Source organism: Pituophis catenifer, unplaced genomic scaffold, assembly GCF_029215685.1.
Source record: "Pituophis catenifer annectens isolate HBS135680 unplaced genomic scaffold, rPitCat1.0.hap2 SCAF_4, whole genome shotgun sequence".
Lineage (NCBI taxonomy): Eukaryota > Metazoa > Chordata > Lepidosauria > Squamata > Colubridae > Pituophis > Pituophis catenifer.
In genome coordinates, this window is record NW_027256884.1 from 381,694 (window position 1) to 404,495 (window position 22,802).

The 22,802-nt window shown below is 46.6% G+C and overlaps 1 protein-coding gene across 4 annotated transcripts in view; it reads right to left on the reverse strand.

Annotated features, from left to right (window-relative positions):
• Window positions 1-506: 506 nt before the first annotated feature.
• The window catches only part of ERCC6 (ERCC excision repair 6, chromatin remodeling factor), a 35,495-nt gene continuing 13,199 nt past the window's right edge, over window positions 507-22,802 (reverse strand). For all 4 annotated transcript variants that reach the window (XM_070942876.1, XM_070942878.1, XM_070942879.1 and 1 more), the window contains 15 exons: window positions 20,882-21,040; window positions 17,453-17,588; window positions 12,632-12,802; window positions 11,586-11,762; window positions 11,088-11,204; window positions 9,932-10,027; window positions 7,810-8,028; window positions 7,115-7,225; window positions 6,590-6,709; window positions 6,121-6,215; window positions 5,516-5,661; window positions 4,815-5,429; window positions 3,645-3,822; window positions 2,431-2,536; window positions 507-1,124 (listed from right to left, as the gene is read on the reverse strand). In XM_070942876.1, the coding sequence (XP_070798977.1) occupies window positions 711-1,124; window positions 2,431-2,536; window positions 3,645-3,822; window positions 4,815-5,429; window positions 5,516-5,661; window positions 6,121-6,215; window positions 6,590-6,709; window positions 7,115-7,225; window positions 7,810-8,028; window positions 9,932-10,027; window positions 11,088-11,204; window positions 11,586-11,762; window positions 12,632-12,802; window positions 17,453-17,588; window positions 20,882-21,040 (2,860 nt within the window). In that variant the 3' untranslated portion in view covers window positions 507-710. The remainder of the gene's footprint in view (window positions 1,125-2,430; window positions 2,537-3,644; window positions 3,823-4,814; window positions 5,430-5,515; window positions 5,662-6,120; window positions 6,216-6,589; window positions 6,710-7,114; window positions 7,226-7,809; window positions 8,029-9,931; window positions 10,028-11,087; window positions 11,205-11,585; window positions 11,763-12,631; window positions 12,803-17,452; window positions 17,589-20,881; window positions 21,041-22,802) is intronic.

Consider the following 22,802-nt stretch of genomic DNA (forward strand, 5'->3'; position numbering starts at 1 on the left):
AAGGTGAGGTGTCCACCACCCAGGAGCCAGCAGCAACTCTCCCGGTCGGCTCGCTGCACATTTTCAATGAGCAGACTTGGGAGCTTGAATCATTAGATGCCACAACTGAGCAGGTGGGAAAAGGGCCAAGGAGAAGATGACCTGAAACTACAACTGACAGAAGAAAACCTTTCTGCCCAGCAGACAGGTTTTCTACTGCTTTTTACAACTTGGTACAAAATTATGTTCTTTTTACAACCAGGACAAACTCTTAAATATCTAGCAGGTCAGTAGGTCCCAAAATGTTGAAAAGTCTGCTGTTATTATGATTTCAAAACCAAACCAGGTGACTTAGGAATTTCCACTTAACTTTCTCTATGGCCAGAATCTCTGGCATACGGACTACATTTTTACGTGACACTAATGTTTCAGTGTCTCAGCTCCAAAGGTAATTCTTACTAAGGCTGTTGATGTACGTGGCTAATCCATGGAATGTTACTTAAAGGTAGTTTATGTAGACACACAGCTTGCTCGTTCCAATTTTTATTGCATGATTTACCAGAAAGCTTACTAGAAATCCATTTTAATTCTCCCTTAAATAAGGAAAACGTCTGGCTGGTCCCTATTCCTGCTTTATAAGGTCGGTGGCACCCTTTGTGTAGGAGAGGACACACACGTGCCCCAAGACACAATATGCTGCTGAAAAGCCCCAGCAGGAGAGTCAGGTAAGGTCAAGTAAATTCTGCTTTGAGCTTCCAAAGCCCTTCGCCTCCCAACTGCCTGTGAAAAGTGCAAAGGTTTCTCAGAAGTTCCCGGAAGATGCAGGACTGCTCCGTGGTCAGCCTTGACCCAAATTCCTGCAGGATTTCCCGAGTGCTGGCCTGGCCCGGCAGCTGGGCCTGGAAAGCCATGAAACTCTGGATATCCGAGAGCAGCTCATCATGCTCTGTGGCTGCGGGGGCACCGGGGATCCTGTGCTGAAAACTCCCCTCAGCCGGATCCTCCCTCTGTTGGGATCCAGTCAGGTGATTCCTCTCCCTCATTTTGGCCAGCAACGAAGAAGAGTCCAGCGCGCTTGAAGAGGCCTCTCCATCGAAGTGAGAAACTCTACTACTGGCAGGCTCTCCTCTCTCTTTTTCACCCTCCTGCAAAAATAAATCAAAATGGTGGGAGGAATTCTCGTATCATAGAACTTAAAACAGTTAAAAGTTTTTTTCTGATTTGTGTCATGCCAGTATCCAAACAGCAGCAGGGTAACTCCCTTTATAATCCAGGAAGGTATTTTTGGGGATGTGATCATTATGAATTCTTCTCAAAGCACTTAGCGTGTTTACCAATTTATTAAGGAGAATATTGTGAGGGACTCTGTTAAAGTTCAAGCAGTCACATCACGCCATTCCCCCTCTCTACTAAGGGAGCAACACTATCAAAGGAGGAGATACACTCAGTCTCACCTTAAAGGAGACATTTATAAGGCCTCCTTAAATACTATGGTGCTTACTTTTGAACCAATGGGGACAAGCCCACACTGCAAAACTGTAATTTTATGCACCCTTTTCCACATATAATCTTCAATCAACACAACTTCTGAGCAGATGCCGTGGTTCTGCAGCCCCCCCCCCCCTGCTTTCCTTCCTCATTCACTCTCACAAATGGGTGAACCGCTCAGAGCAGAGCTCTTCCTGGCCTTCCTCTGCTGATAAGAGGAATCCACTTATTTGCCCAAGTGGAGAATGACTTCCAAACAACAAGAATGGTGTTACAATGGAAGTAACTGCCAGAGGAGGCATGTCCACCGTCCTACGAAAAAAGAGCCCTGAATTGGTGGGGGTCTTGAAATAGGGATGCAATGGAATGCCTCGCTCGACTCTTCCTTCCTTGAAAACCCTTCAGGCTGAAGAACTTGTCTTTCCCATTCTTTCCTCCTCCCCATCTATATAGATTCCACTTACAGGTACGCCTTTAAGATACACTGGGCTGGATAAGGTGTTCCAGGTTAAACCCCTAGGTACACCTTCCACCAGACCACACTAGGAACGCTAAATGGGCCTCGTACAGAGGAGGCTCCTGGGGGGAGGAGGAAACCATCTCTGGCTCTTGAAACTTGAAAATGGCTTCCAAAAGGCGGCCAAGGTGTGGTGAACCACTTAGGAACCGTTTCTTCTCCTTTCAGGGGACCTTTTAAACCTGCATGACTATAACCAAAGCACAAATGTCATGTGAAAAAAAAAATACATCCCCCGTTGATATTAATGACTGCAGAAGCTGTGATCAAGGAGACGTAACCACATTCATCAAAAGGCACATCTAGGAGGCTACCGCTGTGGAAGTTAAATAGGAATTAAGCAGAATGTAGCATGCACCCTAAGATAAACACTGGAACTGGTAATCAGTAGGATGGGCTGAGCTGCTTTTGTATATACAATGTGATTCTGTAAGGGGACTTCTTACATTCACTATGAGTTGCTCATGTTTCAACTTGCACTTTTTTCCTGAAGCCTGATAGGAAGAAGATGATATCATGAAATTTGGGTTCCTCTTCTGGCCAAATCTGCTTCTGAAATTAACCAGAAACCATAGATATATTCTTCACAAACTGATCACATAGCATTACAAGGCGGATACATTTACATATAGACTGATAATAGAGGGCCAAGTGGCAAAGCAAAACATAGGAAGGTTGACTCCATGTACACCTCCTGCTGGCCCCATTCATCTCTTCTCCCCCCCCCACCCCATTTCCTGAGTGCCATTTTTCTCATTCCCATGCAGAAATATACGACATTTTATCACTGCTTGTGGGAATTGGGTATGTCTAGCCTAACAAGAAAAGAACTAGGGGTAACATAATAGCAATCTTCCAATATCTGAGGGGCTTCCATAGAGAGGAGGGGGTCCACCTATTCTCCAAAGCATCTGAGGGCAGGACAAGAAGCATCAGATAGAAAGTCATCAAGGGGAGAAGCAACCTGGAACTAAGAAGGATTTCCTGACAGTTAGAGCAATTAACTAGTGGAACGGAAGTTGCCTCCAGAAGTTGTGGGTGCTCCAACACTGGAAGTTTTAAAGAAGAGATTGGACAACCCTTTGTCTGAAATGGTACAGGGTCTCCTGCTTGAGCATGGGGTGGACTAGAAGACCTCCAAGATCCCTTCCAAATCTGATATTCTGGTATCCTGTAACTTATATATAACATTGATTTGGAACTGGGAATATTTAAGCTTTTGGCAACCCAGTGTTCTCATGTCCTATTAATTTAATCAAGAAATAAGAAGACATTACCCACCTCAAAAAATGGTTATTTTTATTACGGTCACTGACCAGAATTTATCTCATAAACTAATGTAAAGATAAATGACATGAAGGAAATTTCTCTTGCCTAACAGCCAAAGAGCATCAGGGTAGCTTGTCCTTCAACATTTTAGGTGGCATCAGTAGACTTTCCAAGCTTTTTTTTTTTAGATACTGAAGCTCTGTAGCTATTTCATAATGGCTAAAATTTAGAATCAAAATCACACTTCAGCAAGAAGCATGGATTTGAAACTGGGTTGGCTGTTCACCTTCTCTCTGAAAAAGTTATGCCTTGACATGTAGCAGATCACCAAATTAATTATCCTGTAAGAGAAACGACCCTCAGATCCATGACGGAGGGCCAAAGGGCTTACTTTAACCTAGTTGGGGCGCTTTCAGCCCAAGTGGAAGCAGCTCCCCGGTATCGTTGTCGAGAAACCTTCAAGGCTCGGAGGGCATCTTGAGCCACACGATTGGCCTCTGCTTCAACCAGCACGAAATCTGGACTAGAAGCTTCCATTATGGCGTCATGCTTCATTATGCTGTGTATTCCTGGGGGAGAAAGGAATGAATGGCTTTTGAAAAACCACAATCTCTCCATTCCTTTTGTCTGAGTGAACACCAGATGTTCTGCATGTGAAACTCAACAACTGGCCTGGAAGTGTTGAGCCAGAGTGGATTTGCTTCAACCTTGGCTGCCTTGCTTCTAGAAAAGCAGGCTCTGCACACGAACTTCTAAAAATAAAACTGCTAATTGCCCCAGAAAAAATGTGGAGAATGCCACCATCTGTCCCAGCCAGTATCTCCTTGTCTGGGGAGTCTGGGGAATTCTGGGAGTTGAAGTCCACACTTCTTCAAGTGGCCAAGGTTGAGAAAACCTCCAAGTGGGTTACACAATGAACTCTGATAAACTGGGTGCACAATAGACTTTCTTGTCTCAACTAATTCACTATTATAGATTTAGAGTATTAGCTTCTCTTGGTGGGTTGGAGGGAGATATCAAGTGGGGCTGTTCAACACTTGTATTAATGCTAGCTAATTTCAATAAAGCCCACTGTCCAGGGCCAGACCGATCACACTCTAGGCTCCTGAAGAAACTGGCAGAGGGGATTCCACAGCTGTTGTCTGTAGTTGGGTCATTTTTGAGAGCTCGGAGAGGGAGGGCTGGTGCAGTCGCAGGAGAGGGGAAGGCCATTTCCATCTTCAAAAGGGGGAAAGAGGCAGGAGCTGCCTATTTGAGGTCCATGCTGGACAAGGATTGTCCAAAAGATTGAAGAGCAGGGTTGCTTCTGTGATTCAAACAATAAAAGCTAGACATGGATCAGGTAATATTCTGCAGGCAGTGGATTTGATAGCTTGAATGAATAAAGTTTGCATAAAAGGCCCAGTTGCCTGATAACTCTATAAGCAGTTTACATGTGCTACATTAGCTCAATTTGGATTTCCCAAAGGATTTATAAAAGGAGTCCAGATCTTTCAGGAGTCTGGATCTCTGTCACACCTGGAATTATGTTTAAACAACATAGAAAACAGCAGAAGGTTACCTGATTTTTTGAAAAGCTTCTCCAAAACGTAATCGTCACTTTTCGTCGGCTCTTTAAGCCCCTCACGATCTTCCTTCTGGTACTTTCTCTGCTTCACCAGGTGGGGAACCATCACCCCCTCGAATCTGGCATCTCGAGAATGCTTGGGCCTCTTCCGTTGGCCCTTGCCAGGCTCCAGGGCTGAAGTGGGCTCCCTGGGGTTAGTGAGCAGCCGATGATGGCCCTGCTGTTCCCTGGAAGCCGGCTTCTCCTGGCTTCTCCCGCCTTCGCCGACCGGCATCGACCGGCCCTTCCCCTTCAGTGCTTCTCCTCCTCCTCCTCCTCCTCCTTCGGCCAGCTCTGACGGGGGCTCCTCCACTACCCCTGAAGGCTCCTCTCCGGTCCTCAGGAACAAATCTGTATCGGCAGCGGGAGTTTGGGCGGGGTCTTTTGGAAAGGGAGGAGGGGATGTTCCTGGTTCCCCTGCGGCAAGGGCTGCATTTTCATGTTTTCTTGCTCTGAAGGAATCGGACTGCTTGGAGGTCAGCTTCCCATGGCGTCTTTCAGAAAATTCAGAAATATTGGCACTGCGACGCTTCAGCGGCCGCTTTGGTGCTGGAACATCAGAACCTGTTCCTGAAACGCATCATCACACAAACTGTCACCGGCTGCTCACGCCTCTCTCTCTGCCTTTCAACATCACCCTCCCTCCCCAGACAGACCTGCAAAGATGGCGCTGGTTTCCGTCCCCTGGGCTCCGTCCGGAGTGCTCAGGGTGAAGAGCTCGTAGAGGTCATTGGATTTGAAGAAACGCCTTTGCTTTGGGTCTTTCAGAATTCTGTTTGTCAGGAACTGTTTGAATATTTGCCTGGGAAAATAAACATTTTCTGATCAGGGATGTTACGTTCTCTGTCTGAAACACGACATATTTTTCCTGCTATATCTAGTTTTTTCTCTCTCTTTTCTCTCTCTTCTCTCTTTCTCTCTCTCACACAAATGAACATAAAGATCTCAAAACTGAGAAAATGTTTAAGGAATCAATGGAACAAAATAAATAATTTCAGTCAAAGTGGATACCTCTCACTGTGCTTAAATTCAGAATTACACTCAATTTCCAATAACTGGCTTTTGTCTACTGCAACTGTAACTCAAAAAGGTTCTATCACTGCCATCAAACGATCCATTACAAGGCATTTAATCCTCCCTACCAAGGGAAGAAGGGGCCTGGGTGGCGCAACCAAAAGAAGAAAAGCAGCTGGATCCAGATTCTCAAACCGACACGTGGCAGAAGGGTGGCAGAGGAACCCGGCTGCAACATCACACGGACCTGTGGTAAATCTTTTCCTCAATGGTCCCTGCAGTGAGAAGCCGGTACACCGTCACCTCTCTGGTCTGGCCAATCCTCCATGCGCGTTCCCGAGCCTAGGACACAAAGACCAGCTTTGCTTTTCAGGCGATACAGCAGGACAAGGCGGGGTGTTGCTGGGGTTAAATACTGAGAGCTCCGGAGGCTCCTCCTCACTTCCTCTGGGTGGCCCTCCAACCGTTGGGAAGCTTGCTTTCCTGCTCAACCCCTCCGGTGGCATCTGTTCCCCAGGATGCAGAGCAGCTGAAGGGCAACTTTCCTCCTGCGAGTTAAGATGGGGGGTGGGGGTGGTAAAATGGCTCCCTGCAAGCCCCCCACCCCCCCCCCCGAGCCTGCTCTAGCGAAAGGGGGAGACCAAGCAACCATTTGACTGAATGAAAAGAGGCTTTTCTGAAATGTACGGTTCTTCACTTCTTTCCCAGCAACCTACCTGAGTGTCTGTGCTGGGATTCCAGTCAGGGTCATAGATGATCACCCGGTCTGCACCTGTCAGGTTAATCCCAAGGCCACCAACTCGAGTAGTAAGGAGAAAGACAAATATGGACGGATCCTGTGGTGATTTGCAAGACAAAGCACCCTTAGGAAACATGTTCAAAGATCCACCTCACCATCTGCCTTTCAAGGGATGGGAGACGCTTCTTTTTAAACTTAGGGATGAGGGCATCAACGTTTCTGGGCTATGTAACTTTATTGTCCATTATTCCAATCATGTAAACCGCTTGGAGAGGGCTGTAAAGGCCCTCTAAGGCCTCTATTGCTATAGAGGATGACCAAGAAGAGAAAACCCAGAGCATTCCCTGAAATAGGTATCTGTATTGGGGGGATTTTGAGTGAAAATGGAACTAGCAAATCTCACAGCTACTTGGTTCAGCTCTGCTGTTGTTAACCCTGATCAAACAGATGCGTAACTCCTGCTGAGGGCCAGGCCTCTTAGGCCTTACCACGACTTCCTCACCTCATTGAATCTGGCAATTAGAGGCTGCCTCGAGGCCACTGTGGTGGTGCCGTCCATTTTGAGGTAGGAGTAGTTTCTCTGCTTTAAAAACACTTCAAGGATGTGCAGCATCTGCAGCATTGAAAGGGGGGGGGGAAACAACCCCACAGGGGTCTCTGATCACGACCTCTAGCAGCACAGATGGTAGGAAGTTAGTCCGGCCTGCCTTTAGCAAAAGGCAGCTGAGGGCCAGCACCAAAGCTCCGTGAAGCCAACTACCTTCTGGCATAAAAGATGCTTCCACCCAGGCCTCTCGGGGGCCATTCCCCGTTTACCCCCCAATTTATTTATTTTATTTATTTATTTATTTATTTATTTTTTCAAATTTCTATACCGCCCTTATCCTTTCGGACTCAGGGCGGTGAACAGCCAAGTAAAACACTTTATATACAAAAGTTAAAATAGATTTAAAATAATTAAATAATTTGGCCCATAATTAAAACATTTCAATTTAAAACCAATTTCAAATTTTAAAAACCCCATCATAAAATCAGGACAGCCCGGCTAACTGAAAGAGGTAGGTTTTAAGGGCCCGACGAAAAGTCCGGAGGTCTGGGATCATTCGTATCTCTGGGGGTAGATTGTTCCAGAGGGTACACTGACCCCGTGGCAAGGGAGGTTCAAACCTGAGGGGCCACCTTGTCTCTGACACTGACCTGCCTGGACTGGGTGAAGAGCAGCACCCGGTGGCTCTGCTTGTGCCAGATTTTCAGCAGGGACTCCACAACTATCAGTTTCCCAGAACGTTTCCAGAACCCAAATCGGTCTTCTTCTTTTAAGTCTTCCTCGGGGGTCCCCTTCAGAATCTTAGGTCCACCGGAGAAGATGTCGGGATGGTTGCACATTTTTCTTAGGGCTATCAGTCCTGGGAAAATCTGCACGGGAAACACAGGCAAACAACGTCCTATTATGAAGCCTCTGACGGACAGAGGGGGTTACAACCAATTTATAGATAATTATTCCAAAAACAAGTTCTCATCAGAGCCCCAAGAGACAGGTGGGGATTGCCTGGGGAGTTCCACATCAGTATCAAAACTTTGCCCACAGAAGGGCAGGCCCTCCGAAGGCAGGAAGGAAAACTTTGCCTTCCTACCTGGAAGGCAAAGTCAGCGGGGGAATCCTGACTCCTGCAGAGGCTCTGAGTAAGTTCTGAAGACAAAGAAACACAGGCACATGCCCTGAGGCTGGGAAACGGGCCTTGCAGGTTTGTTTAAAAAAATAATGAACGTGTGACAAAATTCTGTACACTTTAAAGTACTACCTGAAAGTATGTAAGAAAATGAGCGTTCCAGAAAAATTCAGGTAGAAACTTATTAATTTTATAGACAGAAACAAACAATTGGAGACAATAAAATGAAAGAGCCTGGGAAACAGAAGTTTAAAAAGGTAGCAAAAATGCAAAAAATCTTGATGGAAATGTGTGCACTGGAAGTAAAGGAAAAAGGGCAAACAAGTTGTTTCTGGATGGCTCCTCCAATGTCATCCAGTCGGCTTTCACACCTGAGGCAGACTCGAACTGGAGCTGGAACAGCAGAACTAGTCTAGGGCAGTGGTGAAATGTAAAATTTGTTGCTACCAGTTCTGTAGGCGTGGCTTGGTGGTCGTGGCTTGGTGGGGTGGGGTCATGTGACTGGGTGAGCACTTTTTTACTACCTACCGTGTTTCCTCGAAAATAAGACCCTATCTTATATTTTTTTGAACCCTGAAATAAGCACTTGGCCTTATTGCCATGAGCTCAAAAGCCCGACTGGGCTTATTATCAGGGGAGGTCTTATTTTGGGGGAAACAGAGTATTCGCCGGAACTGGTAGTAAAAAAAATGCTTTAAAAAAGTAAAAAAATGTTCCAAGGATCGCGTGGCACAGCTGATAGCTGTGCCACGTGATCCTCGGAACCTTTTTTTTTTTTAAGCATTTTTTTTACTACCAGTTTGCCCGAACCAGTAGTTTTTTTTTCACTACCCGGTTTGCCTGAACCGAAGCGAACCGGTAGCATTTCACCCCTGGTCTAGGGGCCTTAAGCACTGGAACAAACTGGCACAATACTGAGAAATTAGCTGCAGCTGGCAAACGGCTCCCAGCTTCTCTGAATTCGGGAGACCTTCCCAACGTGGAGCAGCTGCTTTGGGGAGAACAGGACCCTCGTGTTGTAAAGATGGGGCCATCTTAAGAGTCAGTCAGCCTCTGAATTAACAGCCAGCCTGTCTCGCTGGTTATCAGCGTTAACTTTCTCTTTCTCCCCCTCCAGATATTCACAGCCTTCAAGTAGCACATTAAGACGTCTGTCCCGTATTCGAGATGGGCAACTGGGTATCGCTGATAACGGCAGTGCCTCCCACATTGTCTGATTTCCCAGTTGTTTAAAGCAGGGGGCAATTGGAGCCCTTTGATCCCGGATATCGGAGCTCAACCTTTCCTCTCCTGGATTCCGGGTGGAATTTTCACTCAGGAAGGAGGGACATCTCCTTCCTTAAGAGACTGAGAGAGACACTCAAAGCCCTTCCAAGAGATTAAGGAGGACGAAGGTCACATATCCACAAATCCCGCTGGAGGTTATCGGTGAGAGCAACCCAGGCAATTCATGTCCCAGGTCTGGGCCTGAACCCCGAATGAAAAGGAGAGAAACGTACGGAGAAGTACAGTGAATGGTGTTAGTTTAAATTAGTTCGATTTTCTTTTTCTTCAATTGCCTGCCTTTAATTTATTCTACTGCAAATGGCAATAATATTAGCTCTTTTCTTTGGGCAACCTCTTAAATGCCTTACTTTACTGCATTTTACCTGCATTTCTCTATTGAGGATCTGATAGACTTCTTTGGAATCAATAAACTTTTTGTAAAGTTGTTGCTGTTCAGCCGTCAATCGACAAAATAAAACCTAAACAGAGACATTGAAGAAATTACTATCCTCGCAGCGTACCGTAAGTAAAGCAATAAAAGCACAAATACACATCTTCTCCTCCTGAAAAGTTTACAATGCCTGGCTTTCGTGACTGGGATCAGCCTCTCCGCAGTGCCCATCTCCAAACCCCTCAGCTTGTCTACAAGAACCCGCAATATGTCAGGCTCATCTTGCAGAAGGAAATCCCACCTTATCTGCAAGCAGAACTTTTAATTAATTCCAGTTTGTGAGATGAGTCCCCCTGCCTGTGAGTGCTCTACACCAAGCAATATGGCAATCCCCTACCAAGAGATGCCACTTTCAGATACCACCACACACGCCTCAGTCTTTGGGGATTTTAATTTTAACCTACGCTTTTAAACTTAACTACCTTAAGTATTCACTGGAACAGAAAAGTGGGTTATACATTGAACAGATTTCTTCTCTCATAACATAACTGTTGATAGGCATTCACCACGCACTCTAAATTTTCTCTGCTATCTGGCAGCAGGTTGTAAACATAAAGGAGAATTTAAATGAGTGAAAACAATATACCAGAAAACTGTGTTTTATGTTTTATGAAGTAAGCTACCCAGAGTACCTGCTGAGGTAAGTAATTATAGAAATCAACAAACAAACAAAGCCTCTGTTGTCAGATTTCTTGGGAGGCGTTTGCAAAATAATTCATGCCATATAATAAATAACAGTGCTGTAAGTCGTAATTCAGTGTCGCCTGCAAGCACAGCTCAGTATGTTTATGAGGGCCACCAGTGGGTATCACCGGGATCTTCTTCAATTAAGACTCATTTCCAGGATTATTATCCACTTGGACAGGGGTCAATCTCCCTGTAAGAGGTCTGATCTTAATTTATTCCCAACTTTAAGGGGCAATGTTTTATTCTGCTAGGCCAGAATTTCTTCAAAGGTGACATCTGAGCAAATGGAAGGGAGAAGTTGTGTGTGTCCACAGGCACTTTTCTCCTGCCAGGGATGTGTAGCTCAAGCATTTCTTCATGCTGACGTGGAAACAGGGAAATTGGGACAAAATTAAAGATACCTGCTCATTTTTATCTGGCAAAGAGAGGCTCATCTGAACATCTGCCTTCATTCTGCGCAGCAGGTAGGGGTTAATCGTATCCCGTAAAATACAGGCACACTTGTACGCAGTTTTCACCTTTGGGGAGGAAAAAATGCCAGTGACTTTACTAAGCGTTTCTCATACTTTTTTATCCCAGCATGGAAATGATGCGGAAGTAAGGATAAAAAAAAAACAGCAAAGGGTAACAAACAAACAAAAAAAAAAAAAGCAAGAAAGGTATCTAGGGAAGTGACTTCCAGCCTTCTTTGTAGCAGCTACAAACAGCGCAATCGCCACCTCCAGCTCCTCCGGGTTGCCTACCATAGTTCCCTTCTTCCCATAAACTTCAATCAATAAATCGCGAAATCAGCAGTGCCTTCTCATGCCTTTTACCAGAAAAAAGCCAAGAGAGGGTTTCCAGAGGAGGTTTGATAGACCTACAAAGGACTCTTTCAGGGGGACCCTCCTGGTCGTTACCTGGACCGGAGAGGCGTTGGAATATCCCCCCATGGTTATGGGGACCGAGAACTGCTCCAGGAAGACAGGGAGGGTCCCCAACTTCCCTGGGAACACAAAGTCAAAGAGGGACCACAGCTCTTTGAGGTGGTTTTGCAGAGGTGACCCAGACAAGATGATCCGATGCGGAGTGGAGAACTGCAACGGGAAGAAAAGAAATTGTGATGTCCCATTGAATCAAAAGACACAATTCTGTTCAAATGATGTGATATGGTGCTGTGTGAGATTAAAATGAACTAAAATCATTCCAACAGCTTTGCAGAATTGCTCCACTTAAAATTATTATTCTTTCTGAGATTCTATTTTTCAAATACTCTCAATTCCACTGCCTCCTCTGCAATTTCATGCATAGCGAATAATTTTCTCTGAATTTATAGCTTATTAAAAAAACTCTTTATGAACGAATCCACATTAGAATTAGTAGGGTTAAGATTTAGACCTACCAAAGTCAAAGCATTATTTTTATGTTATTTAATGAAACCATTTCCTAAAATTCAAATAATCCGTAAAGATACAAAATGGCTTATCCCTGAATTCCCTCTGAATAAAGCAAAATATTCCTTGGAAAGGCTGGAAAAGTCAGCCGGTCTCTTCTCCCTCAACCGTCCTCTTTTTAAACCCAAGGGTAAATTTGTTCAATGCAAAGAAATAGCATTATAAAGGATTTTACAGAAGTAGAGATAAGAACGGGAATCCTGTTGTTGCTGAATGTACTTTGAAAAACTTTAGTTGCAGCAATTACTAGAACTCATTCATTACACTCATTAACCTCACTAGGGAAATGAACACATTCACTTCATGTAAAAATCTAAGGATTTCTGCTATGTGTAATCTATGGTCTATATATTCTTTGCCTCCGAATTATGTACATGGACATCAAGGTATTATATCAGACCTTGCTTGGAGATTAATTAATGGAATGCTGTAGAGGGAGGAGGGCTCTCAGTCAGCAAATAACAATCCAAGGCAATCCATGCTTTCCATCTTTTTTGTTTAAAGGATCCTACCTGTTTGCAAGCCAGTGTAACTGCAGCCTTGGGATTCCGAATTTTATGTCCCTCGTCCAGAATCACATAATGCCAGTTGTACCGCTGAAGGTTGTCTTGCAATAAGCGAATGTAAGAATAGGAGGTTATCAAGATTCCATTGCAGGCCACAATTTCACGAATCAGTTTTACCTGCAAAAAGATTATTTTAAGATTATTAAACAGTGAAGGGACCACGATTTTCTTGCATAGCTGAACTAACTGAACAGTTGCCCTGTGTTAAATTGGAAACAAAGTGAGATCTTAAAGAATAATAAGGATTACAGTACGGCGATGACACCACGTGATTACGTGGAACCTAAGTCACAGGGAATCGGCCATATGAGGAATTACATCACAAATCAACTTTTTTTAAACGAAGGTAGAATATACATGTCAGAGGGGATTCTTTAACAAAGTGGCCATTTGCAAAACGTTGGCCTTTAAGGCAGCTGCCGCAAACTGATGGCTCAGACTTCAGAGTGGGAGCCCCCTAGGACTCCTAGACCCCCCTCAGTTGCTGCTGCTGCTGCTAAGCCCAGGGGTTCTATACCTGCACAGGTGGTTTTCCTGCCTAGATGCAGGACTTCGCTTTCCTTGCCACTGGGCTGCGTCTTGTTGGATGGGGCCCCATGCTCAAGTCTTTCAAGATCTTTCTGAATCTTGGGCCTCTCTTCCAAAGGGTTGGCAATTCCCCCACTGCCTGGTGTCACCTGCAAATCTGACGAGTTCCCCTTCTACCCCCCCTCATCTAGATCATTTCTGAAGGTCCTGAAGGGCACCAGACCCACGGCAGAACCTGGAAGTGCCCCACTGCAGGCTTCCCCTCTAGGACATTACATCATCACTTTGCACCCCAGCCACACACCCCCTCCCCTCTTTTCCATCTTCTTTCAAGGGGGGAACTACTTTCGGTGTCTCACTTTAGTTCATACCAGATTCTCATCAGGAGAACTTGAGTCCGGAGAGGCCCCTGGGGAACGCTCCAGGGTGACACCCAGCAGGCTCCCCCATGTAGTCCCGTGTTACATTCAACTGTGGTTGGGTGATGGATGACACATTGCACAAAGGCCTACGCTGTGGTTTTTAAGCCACAACTGAAAGAAGTACGAAGAAAATCCGACAAGAGAAGGAAAGAGGATGCCACACAAGATTACGCCTGGGGCATTTTACAGCTGTTTAGCGTGATGTGGTGTGCCTCATCTACTGAGCGGTGGACAGATGGCCTTACATGGCAGAGGCTGGTGAGGAAGCCAAAAAAGGAAAGACTTCTGGGAAAGCAGAAATCTCAATTTACAAGTAATTCTCAGGCACAGAAGAAAACCAGAGCTGTCAATGGAGCAGAAAATGATCCATTTGTGAGGCCCAATTTAAGACAGCTGTAAATGTACATTCACTTATTTGCCAGTTAAAGACAAATCTGTACCTCTATGGACACACAAGTGTTTACAATGCACACACAGACACTGCTTTTCACGAATGGCTGCTGCCATCACCGTATATTGTATGTTTGCTGACCTTATGTGAACGGGGCCAGAAATATTGGGAGAAGGGAACTAACTTTGCCCAACTTCCAAGTAGTTTTTGTCATGGGCTGGGGTGATTTTTGTGTCCTCACAGAGTTCTTCTCCGTGCACTTGCTTGCTTGCTGTATCCCACAGAACTCAGTGGGAGCTTCCACTGTGCAGCACAAAAACCAAAATTGGAAATTGGCCCTTAGACAATCATTTTGATTCAGGGCTGCGGGAAAACTGCAGGGGTTCCATAATCTACAATTATGGAAACACACAGTTTACAAGAGACAAGTCAAGGAGAAGTCGATTTCAAGAAAATTACGGTTATTAGTGCAGCTAAGTGTTTTTTCTCTCGTATAATCTTCCTGGATGTCTTAACAGGAAGATCCTGACCAGCAATTCCGAAAACAAGCACCTTTGTAAATCAATCCAAGGTGCCTAGTTGCTTTCACAGGAATGTCTTCTGCTTCTTCCAATTTTGCCTTTCCCACCGACAGAGGAGAGCAAGTTGGTTTCTCTCTTAGGAGATGAGGTTGCAAGAGACAGGCAGGCAAAGCAAGATTCCCCACCCCAACAGATAGACTTACAGCAGTTCATTTAGTGACGGTTCGAAGTTGCAACGGCACTGAAAAAAGTGACCGATGACCATTTTTACAGTTAGAGCCACTGCAGCCTCCCCAGGGGCACGTGATCAAAATTCAGGCACTTGGTAACTGGCCGGATTCACTTAACAACCATGTCCCTAACAACTGCAGTGCCTCACTTAACAACTGTGGCAAGAAAGGTCATAAAATGGGACAAAATTCACTTAATAACAGAAATTTTGGGCTCAATTTGTAAGTCAAGGACTACCTGGACTAAACATAAAGATGGATGAAAACGTAGACACCACTACATGTATGGGCTGGGAGGGATTCTAGAGACCATCTAGTCTGACCCTCTCAGTGACGGCACCCAGTACTACATCATCCTTAAGAAAAGGCCATCCAGCCATTTAGACACCATACTTGCATCTTCTGCTATCATTACCCTTGAAGGCAACGTGTGACAATTTGCAGTGTGCACCCTCCCAAAAATGCACGGACAGCAACATTTTTAATCAAAGCATGTCATTTGCAGAAATCACCTTGATTGAATGGATTCTCTCTGAATTCATCACCTGCTGCCAGGGAGACAAATCAGCTTCCAATCAGCTTTATTTATTTACTGCTCTTCCGCATGGCAGCACCAGCTCTGTGAATCATGGCGTTTCCATCGGAGGACATCCGAGTGCCGGCTAATGAAGGAAGGCCCGTTCCCCCACCAGCTACCGTGTTCTGGACAGCCAGTCTCTTCAGAAACCCCCAGGCCCCTTCCTCTCTTCCTATCCTGATCTCTGGCAGAAGCTACCAAAATCTCTGCTCAGAGCTAAGAGCAAACCATCTGAGGCGATTTCAAATTAAAAGCTTGTAAAATACGTAACCTCTCCTAGATTTTGCAATTAATAGGGTATGTCTGCAATTATCCCGACTTGGAGAAGGCGGCTGCACCGTTGTCATTAAAAGACGTTCTGCGGAAGGGCTGCCGTTCTTACAGAGGCTCAGGAGACCAAACCCTCCTAGAGGGCAATCAGAGCGGAGGTAGGAAACAACATCCATAAATCACACTGTCAGCGCAGGAGGAGGAGGAGGAGGGAAGAGGAGGGAAGAGGAGCAGCCCGGACGGCCCGGAAAGGCCGCTCACGGCAGGCGCAGCACAGCCGAGGCCCACGGCTCCGGCTTTTACCCAAGCTGTAATTAATTAAAATTTCCTTCAAGCCAAAACTTTATTAAACAAGGAGTTGTGCTGACAATGAAGGAAAAGACGGGAAAGCAATTCATCACGACCACTTCTCCACTTCAGCTTAAGGTGATATAAAACTCGCCATAAATCTTTTCAATCCTGGAAAGGAAGAGGGCTCTCGGGGTTCCCCGGAGGGGCTCTCCGGGGTGTTCCCGGCCTCTCTTCCCCCTTTCTGCCTCTCCTTTAAGGGAAGTTCAGTTCTGCCGGGTTAATTTCTTTACTCAAGATTGCTCCACAACTGGTGCCGTAGTAAGGCCCCGCTCAGCCCATCAGCGGGAAGGGAGGCAGGACTGTCCCAAGGAAAAGGGAAGGAGGGGTCAGTTGGACCCATCCTCTCAAACCTTCAGCATCTGTCAAAACTTTGAACGGTCGCTAAGTGACCGGTCGCTAAGTGAGGGCTATCATTAAAATTCTGGCTGTTATTAATGCACTGGATGTTCAGAGACCATTGTCAATACAGGCGCCTAAAGCTATAAGATGCATAAGAAAATACTGCAGTAGAGGAATAATTTGGACCCCTGAACCTACAAAAATGCGCAGAGTTGCCAAACGAAGAGAACAGCTAAGGAAGAAGGGTTGACTTGGGAGAAAGGCCACAGGTGGACGATGAGTGGCCCTGCCCAGAGGGAATAAAAGAGCAGCGAAAGGGGAGTGGAGTTTGCAGGAGACAATTAGTTCGCCTAATTGGTTTCTGGCTCTCCAAGACTCTTTGTCAAGTTTTGAAGCTATCGGCCTGGCAGCTCTCCAAGCCAGATAAGGTCTGTGACTGTAAATTCTCCCTTGAAGGTGAAGGTGAATGAGAGGAATTCACTGTTTGTTTAATAAAAGGGGTTTTGTCGGCACCAGGGTTCTGCTTCCTGCATTTGGGGAAGCCTGGGTCAGAACAGCTGAACAGGAGTTATCCCCAAACGCCCCAAAGGCAGCCCAGGGATTGCGGGAAGGTCACCGAGGGCAGCCAAAGGAGAGGGGCTCACTGACCCTGAAAGCGGAATGACCGAAGCAAAAGGGACAAATCCCAACACTGTGGAAACGCACTGCACAAGGACCCAAACTTTTTCTGTAGCTTCCGAAGGCTGTGAAACTGAAACCAAAGAGTCCACGCAACGTCCCCCCTGGAGAAGTGAGGGGGGAATGAAGCGGGAGACAGCCTGACTTACGCCGCCTGGGACGTGAGCTCTTCCCTACGGCCTCTGCCTCCTGGGACCGAAGGCAGCCCACACAGAAAGCAAATCCCACACCTCCCGGTCAGAGGGCTGTGACTTTACACGCTCCCCCTTGGGAAAAAAAGGAAACCACCCAATTGCTTAAGGCAGGTAATATTCGCGCACAGCGTCCAGGAGTAACGACACAATATTTGAAATAGAGAAGAACTGCTCCTGTATGGGGATATTTAATAAACGCAAGAAGAGCTTGGAAGGCTGACGTTAACTGAACAATGGGGGGGCGGGGGCGGGGGGGAAGCAGGTACCTTTTTATCAGCATAGGAGCCGGTCTCGTGTAAAACTGCAACTCTGAACGGCGGCCACCAGGCGTGGAACTCCTTCACCCACTGATGCATGACGGTGGTTGGGCACACGATCACCGTGGGACCCAGCCCTCTGTGCCTGGGGCAGACAGGAGGAACGAAGGCAAGGGTTGAGAAAGGCCTTCGCCGCCTCAGCTAAAAGGTTGAATTACCACTTGTGTACTAGAAGGAAATAATTTCCCTATCAAATTTATCAGAGACAGAGAGAGTTCTTACCGAGCTTTTTTTTCACTAAATATTTTAGGGGAAGGAAACATTAGTGAAAAGATCTGACACCCGTCCATTCAGAAAGTTGCTAAAAAGTTTGAACCGTCTCCTGAAAGTCACCACTGAAGGATACCAGGCATCCCTGAAGGGAAAGCTGTGGCTGAGCTTAGCAAAATTGCAGCTTGGTTTCCTAGGCCGCAGCTGCCTGGTTGGGTCTTGGAACAAGAATGCAAGTACAGCCTGCTCCTCTTCCCACAAAGACTCAGTCTTATATCATAGACGCATCCAATGATCCCCTCAGAAGTGCTGTTTTCTTCAGAAGGCAACTGGGCCGTTTGTTTTCCTTGAGGAGGAAAAAGGAGAAAACATTTTGCTTCTCATCCAAGAAGCTTCACCCGTTCTTCATCAGATGAAAAAGAGAACGTCTTGTTCTTCTTCCTCAAGGGGGAAAAAAACCCCAGTCCAGTTGCCTTCTGAAGAATTAAAAGCACCTCTGAGACAACTATGACCTGGATGACTGAGGGTCTCTACCCAATGATAAGAGGTTAAACCCCCCCCCCCCCCCGCTGACCCTCCAGAACTGATAAAGCTCCTGGGGAGAGAGAGATCAGGCCATGGGTCCAGGGCACCCAGGGGGAAAGCCCAAAAACCAACAGATAAACTGAAGCCCTGCCAGCCTGGATCCTGCTCACTTTCCTGGACCATATCCTACCCCTGGGGGTCAAGGGTAGAGATCTCACCACTTTACACCTTTGCTGCAATGCTCTGGGAGGGAGATGGCACCGCTCAGCTGGAGACCCTAAGCGCAAGGCCTGCTTGTGACTGGCGGCCAGGCGGGTGAGGGGAGGGGAGAGGATTGGGCCTCAGGAGCAGACATCATGCGGAGGACGGAGGACGGGTCTCTCGGCTGCCAGCTATTCAGGATCCTTTGCATGAATGGAAGCTGAAGGATATCAAAACCCTAAAACTGAAAGAGGCGGCTACGATCCAATCCCCGTCCAGCAAATCAATTAAAATTAAACCATCCCCAACAAATAGCCATCCAGGCACTGCTTAAATGCCTGAAAAAAGAGGGAGTCAATCACAGGCTTAGGTAATGGGTTCCACAAACGGCTTTTCCCCTTAGGGAGCTCTCAAATCCACCCGCAATAGAATTGGGAGAAGAGGCGACACTTCAGTATCTGGGAGAACCCAGCAGCCCTTCCATTACAGCAAGGTTCCCTTTTCAGTCAGTGAGGGTTTCCACCCCCCCATCCCCTCCCCCCACACACACACAGATTGCTATACACACCCATTGTAGGGGTTACCCTGAGATTTAAAGGTTAAGAAATGCAGGAAATTAGGCCCTGTTGTTCATCTGGTGCAAACAAAACACATTTCAGGGCCCGTAAAAGCTCTGGGACTGGAGGTTCCCAGCCAGAGGTGGCATTCACTTACCTTCGCTACTGGTTTGTAAATGCGTGCGCAGGGCCTTTGTGTGCAGAGCGTCAAAGGGATGAAAGGGATGTGGTTACGGACAGGAAGGTGGGCGGAGCCTCCTACAACCGCCGCTACCGGTTCACCCGAACCAGATAGAAGCGGCTGAATACCACCACTCTTAACCCCAGATGAATTAAAGATGAACTTCTCTTCTCAAAACTTGCTGCCGTTTTTAAAATTCCATGCTAAGATATGATGCTTGTAATTTGGCAAAATACTAAATGTGTAGTTAGACTCTGACACAACAGTCCCTATTTCTCCTCCTGGGTGGAAACAAGGCTTCTATTTATGCAAATTATAATTGAGTTTGTCCCCTCTCTCTCTCTCTCTCTCTCTCTCTCTCTCTCTCTCTCTCTCTCTCTCTCTCTCTCTCTCTTTTTTTTTTCTTATCCATGTCACATCAGATACTGTTTGTGGCCCACAACTGCAACTTCCTTATCCAGCCATCTATCCTCTCTGCAAGACATCCGAATTTAATTCCTTTTCAGGCCTTTTCTGCAGCAGCATCAATACTGTAGAGGAGCCTCCCTGTAGATATTAAATCTACAAAATAAGATCATTTGTGATCTTATTTTGGAGGGGAGTGCGGACCTGGCAGGTATTACGGAGACCTAGTTGGGCCAGGAGGGGGGGGTCCCCCTCGTTGAAATGTGCCCACCAGGTTTCCGTGCATTTCATCAGCCAAGGGCCCAGGGGAGGGGTGGGGGAGTGGCGGCGATTATTAGGGAAAGTCTTAGTCCGAGGGAGACCACTGTTCCTCAGATAGCCGGATGTGAATCCCTTTTTGTGAAGTGGGGCCGTGGGGTGCAGATGGGTTTGCTGACTACGTACCTGGCTCCCTGCCACGTGGCGGCAACCCTGCCCGAGCTGCTCGACGTTATTGCCGGGGTGGCGGTTGATACCCCCAGATTTATTGTCACGGGGGATTTCAACCTACCATCCGCAGGTGAGAAGTCAGAGGTGGCTCGGGAATTCATGGCTTCCATGGACGTGACCCAGTTAGTTCAAGGCCCCTCACATAGGGGGACACACTCTGGACTTGATTTTCGTCTCTGGTCAGTGGTTGAATGATCTTGGTAGAGGGGACCTAGACATTAAACCCTTGTCATGGACAGATCATTCGCTCTTTCACTTGGACTTTCCAGCCGCTTCCCCCCCCCCCCCCGACCAGATGGTTCCGTCCCAGGTGCCTGATGGATCCTGAAAGGTTCCTGACGGAGCTTGGGCCATTTCCTGAGACCCTGGCACACGATCCGACCGAAGACCTGGTGGCCGCCTGGGAGTGCGGCTGCCGGAGCTTTGGACCGCGTCGTGCCTTTGCGGCCTCTGACCAAAAGTGTTACACCTAACTGAAGAGTCCCTAGTATGTAAACTATTAATCCGGCAAGCAACCTTGTGGCGCTGCCTGGCCTTACAAGCAGATCTGACCCACAGTATCTGGTGAGGCTCAGCTACAAAACGAAGCATCGATGCCTGGAATTCATTAAGAGTGTTACATGTTTAATTTTTCCTGCCCTCCAGCTCCACTGTCTCATAAAAAAATGCTCTGATGTTCCCCAGTAAGAATTAAAGAAATATTGTAATTGAAATATCATTAATAATGAATGAGTTTCTTCTCTATGGCAATACATCCAATGAAATATTAATCGGGTTTCACAGACTGACGGTCTGCAGAAGAGCACTTGCCTGTAATTTGTGCCGCGAGTCCTGATCTTGCTGTAACTCAGGCCTGCCAAGAAGGCAATTATCTGGATGGTCTTGCCCAGGCCCATCTCGTCTCCCAGGATGCCTCCTACCTGCTGGCAGTGCAGCTCCCACAGCCACCTCACACCTGTCTGCTGATACCTGTGAAGAGGGAAGCCGCAGAAGGGAGCAGAGACAGAGACAGAGACAGAGAGAGAGAGACAGAGACAGAGAGACAGAGAGAGAGAGAGAGAGAGAGAGAGAGAGAGAGAGAGAGAGAGAGAGCGTAAAGACGGGCCGGGTGCACCTCGTGTCCTGGCTTTTCCGACCGTCACAGCCACGTGGATATTGCAACAGGGCCACAGTCACAAGTTAAAAGGGTTTTGAATTACACGAAGACATTTCTTTGAAGGGTATTTCATGTTTAACATGAGGGTTATCCCAACGGCTCCTGCCTTCCACTGGATCCGCAGGGACCGTGTTTTTAGCAGCCTGGTAAGGGGGGGGGGGGGGGGGGCTGTTGAAATGCCACAGCAGCTTCCTAGTAACCAAATGGTCTGTTCACAGGGACAAAGAGTAAAAGGGTTTCTTCAAATTAAGATGATGTTTTATTAATTGCACTTCCATGGCAAGGTGATGGCTGGCTTCCAGATAGACAGAACATGTTTTTGATGGATTAAAAGGAAGGGGGTGGCAAACAGGTGCAGGGATGGCAAGGGATTACATAGACCAGGCTGAGTTTCTCTGTTTTTCCTCAGGTGGGTTTTTTTTGGGGGGGTGGGGGGGGCATTAATATTATCTTAGTTTAGGTGCAGTAAATCTAATTTACAATGTAAGAGCCCTTTTACCCATTTCTTGCCTCAAAATGGCAGGAAACCGACAAAACAGTTGAGAGAGAGTGTCCAACCATGTGCTAAAACATCAAGTAACCATGATTTATGAATAATATTGAATCCACACATTTTGCTAAGTCATACTGTAGTTTATTTGGCTTTGGCTAAGCTTTCATCCAGGCCCTGGAGTATATAAACCATGATTTAGGGCTTAACATGCTATGTAATTCCAGACAAGTATAGATTATCAGCAATCATGGTTAGGAAATCAAGGTTTACCAAACATGAAATTTCTCCTTGGAGGGTTGGGGTGAGAAGAGCACTGAAATGAGTGTTGACACAAGATCCAACTCAATTAAGATGAATTAAAATAGGCAGAAGCAGGAGGGCCCTACCTGGTAAATAAATTATAAGGGAAAATTCACCCAATAGAGGCACTTCTCCAGATTAAAACAAATAAGTAATTCTAAATCCACGACCGAAACTATCAAATTAATCAACTGACGCTTGAAAACAGAGCTCTATTTCTTATTTACTTAAAATGCATTCCCTTCCTGCCCCCCCCCCCCCCGGTGACTCTCGTGTTAAAAGGGACTGTGGTGCTGAGAGTCTCTGGCCTCAGGCTCAACACTGAAAGCACAGGCTGCCCCCAGAGGGAAAGAGGGGAGCCAGGCACAGTGTGCTTAACGTTTCTCACAATGACCACCTGGAAAGGGAGCCCTTCACGGGGCCAGATGAAGCAGCCGTCACCAATTGAGGACTGGGGGAAAACCATACAGATTCCTAGCAGAAGTAGTGAAGCAGGCAGCTAGGATAAAGAGAGAAGTTCCACAAATTCTGTCCTGCCCGTCAGGAACTATTTGTGGGAATAAGAGCAAGAACTTTGAAAGCCTAATTAGACCATTCTGAAGGTCAACTGTTGGGATTACATCTCACGGCTTACTGGGGTGGTCAAGAGGGGTCAGAAGGACACCCTTCTCTGAAAGTTTAAGCAGAGGGATTTGTAGCCATTCACTCCTGCCAGGGATTCCAAAATGTATGGCTAACATGGTCTGCTTTAATTTCTTGTAACTTTTCTCACTCACCGATAC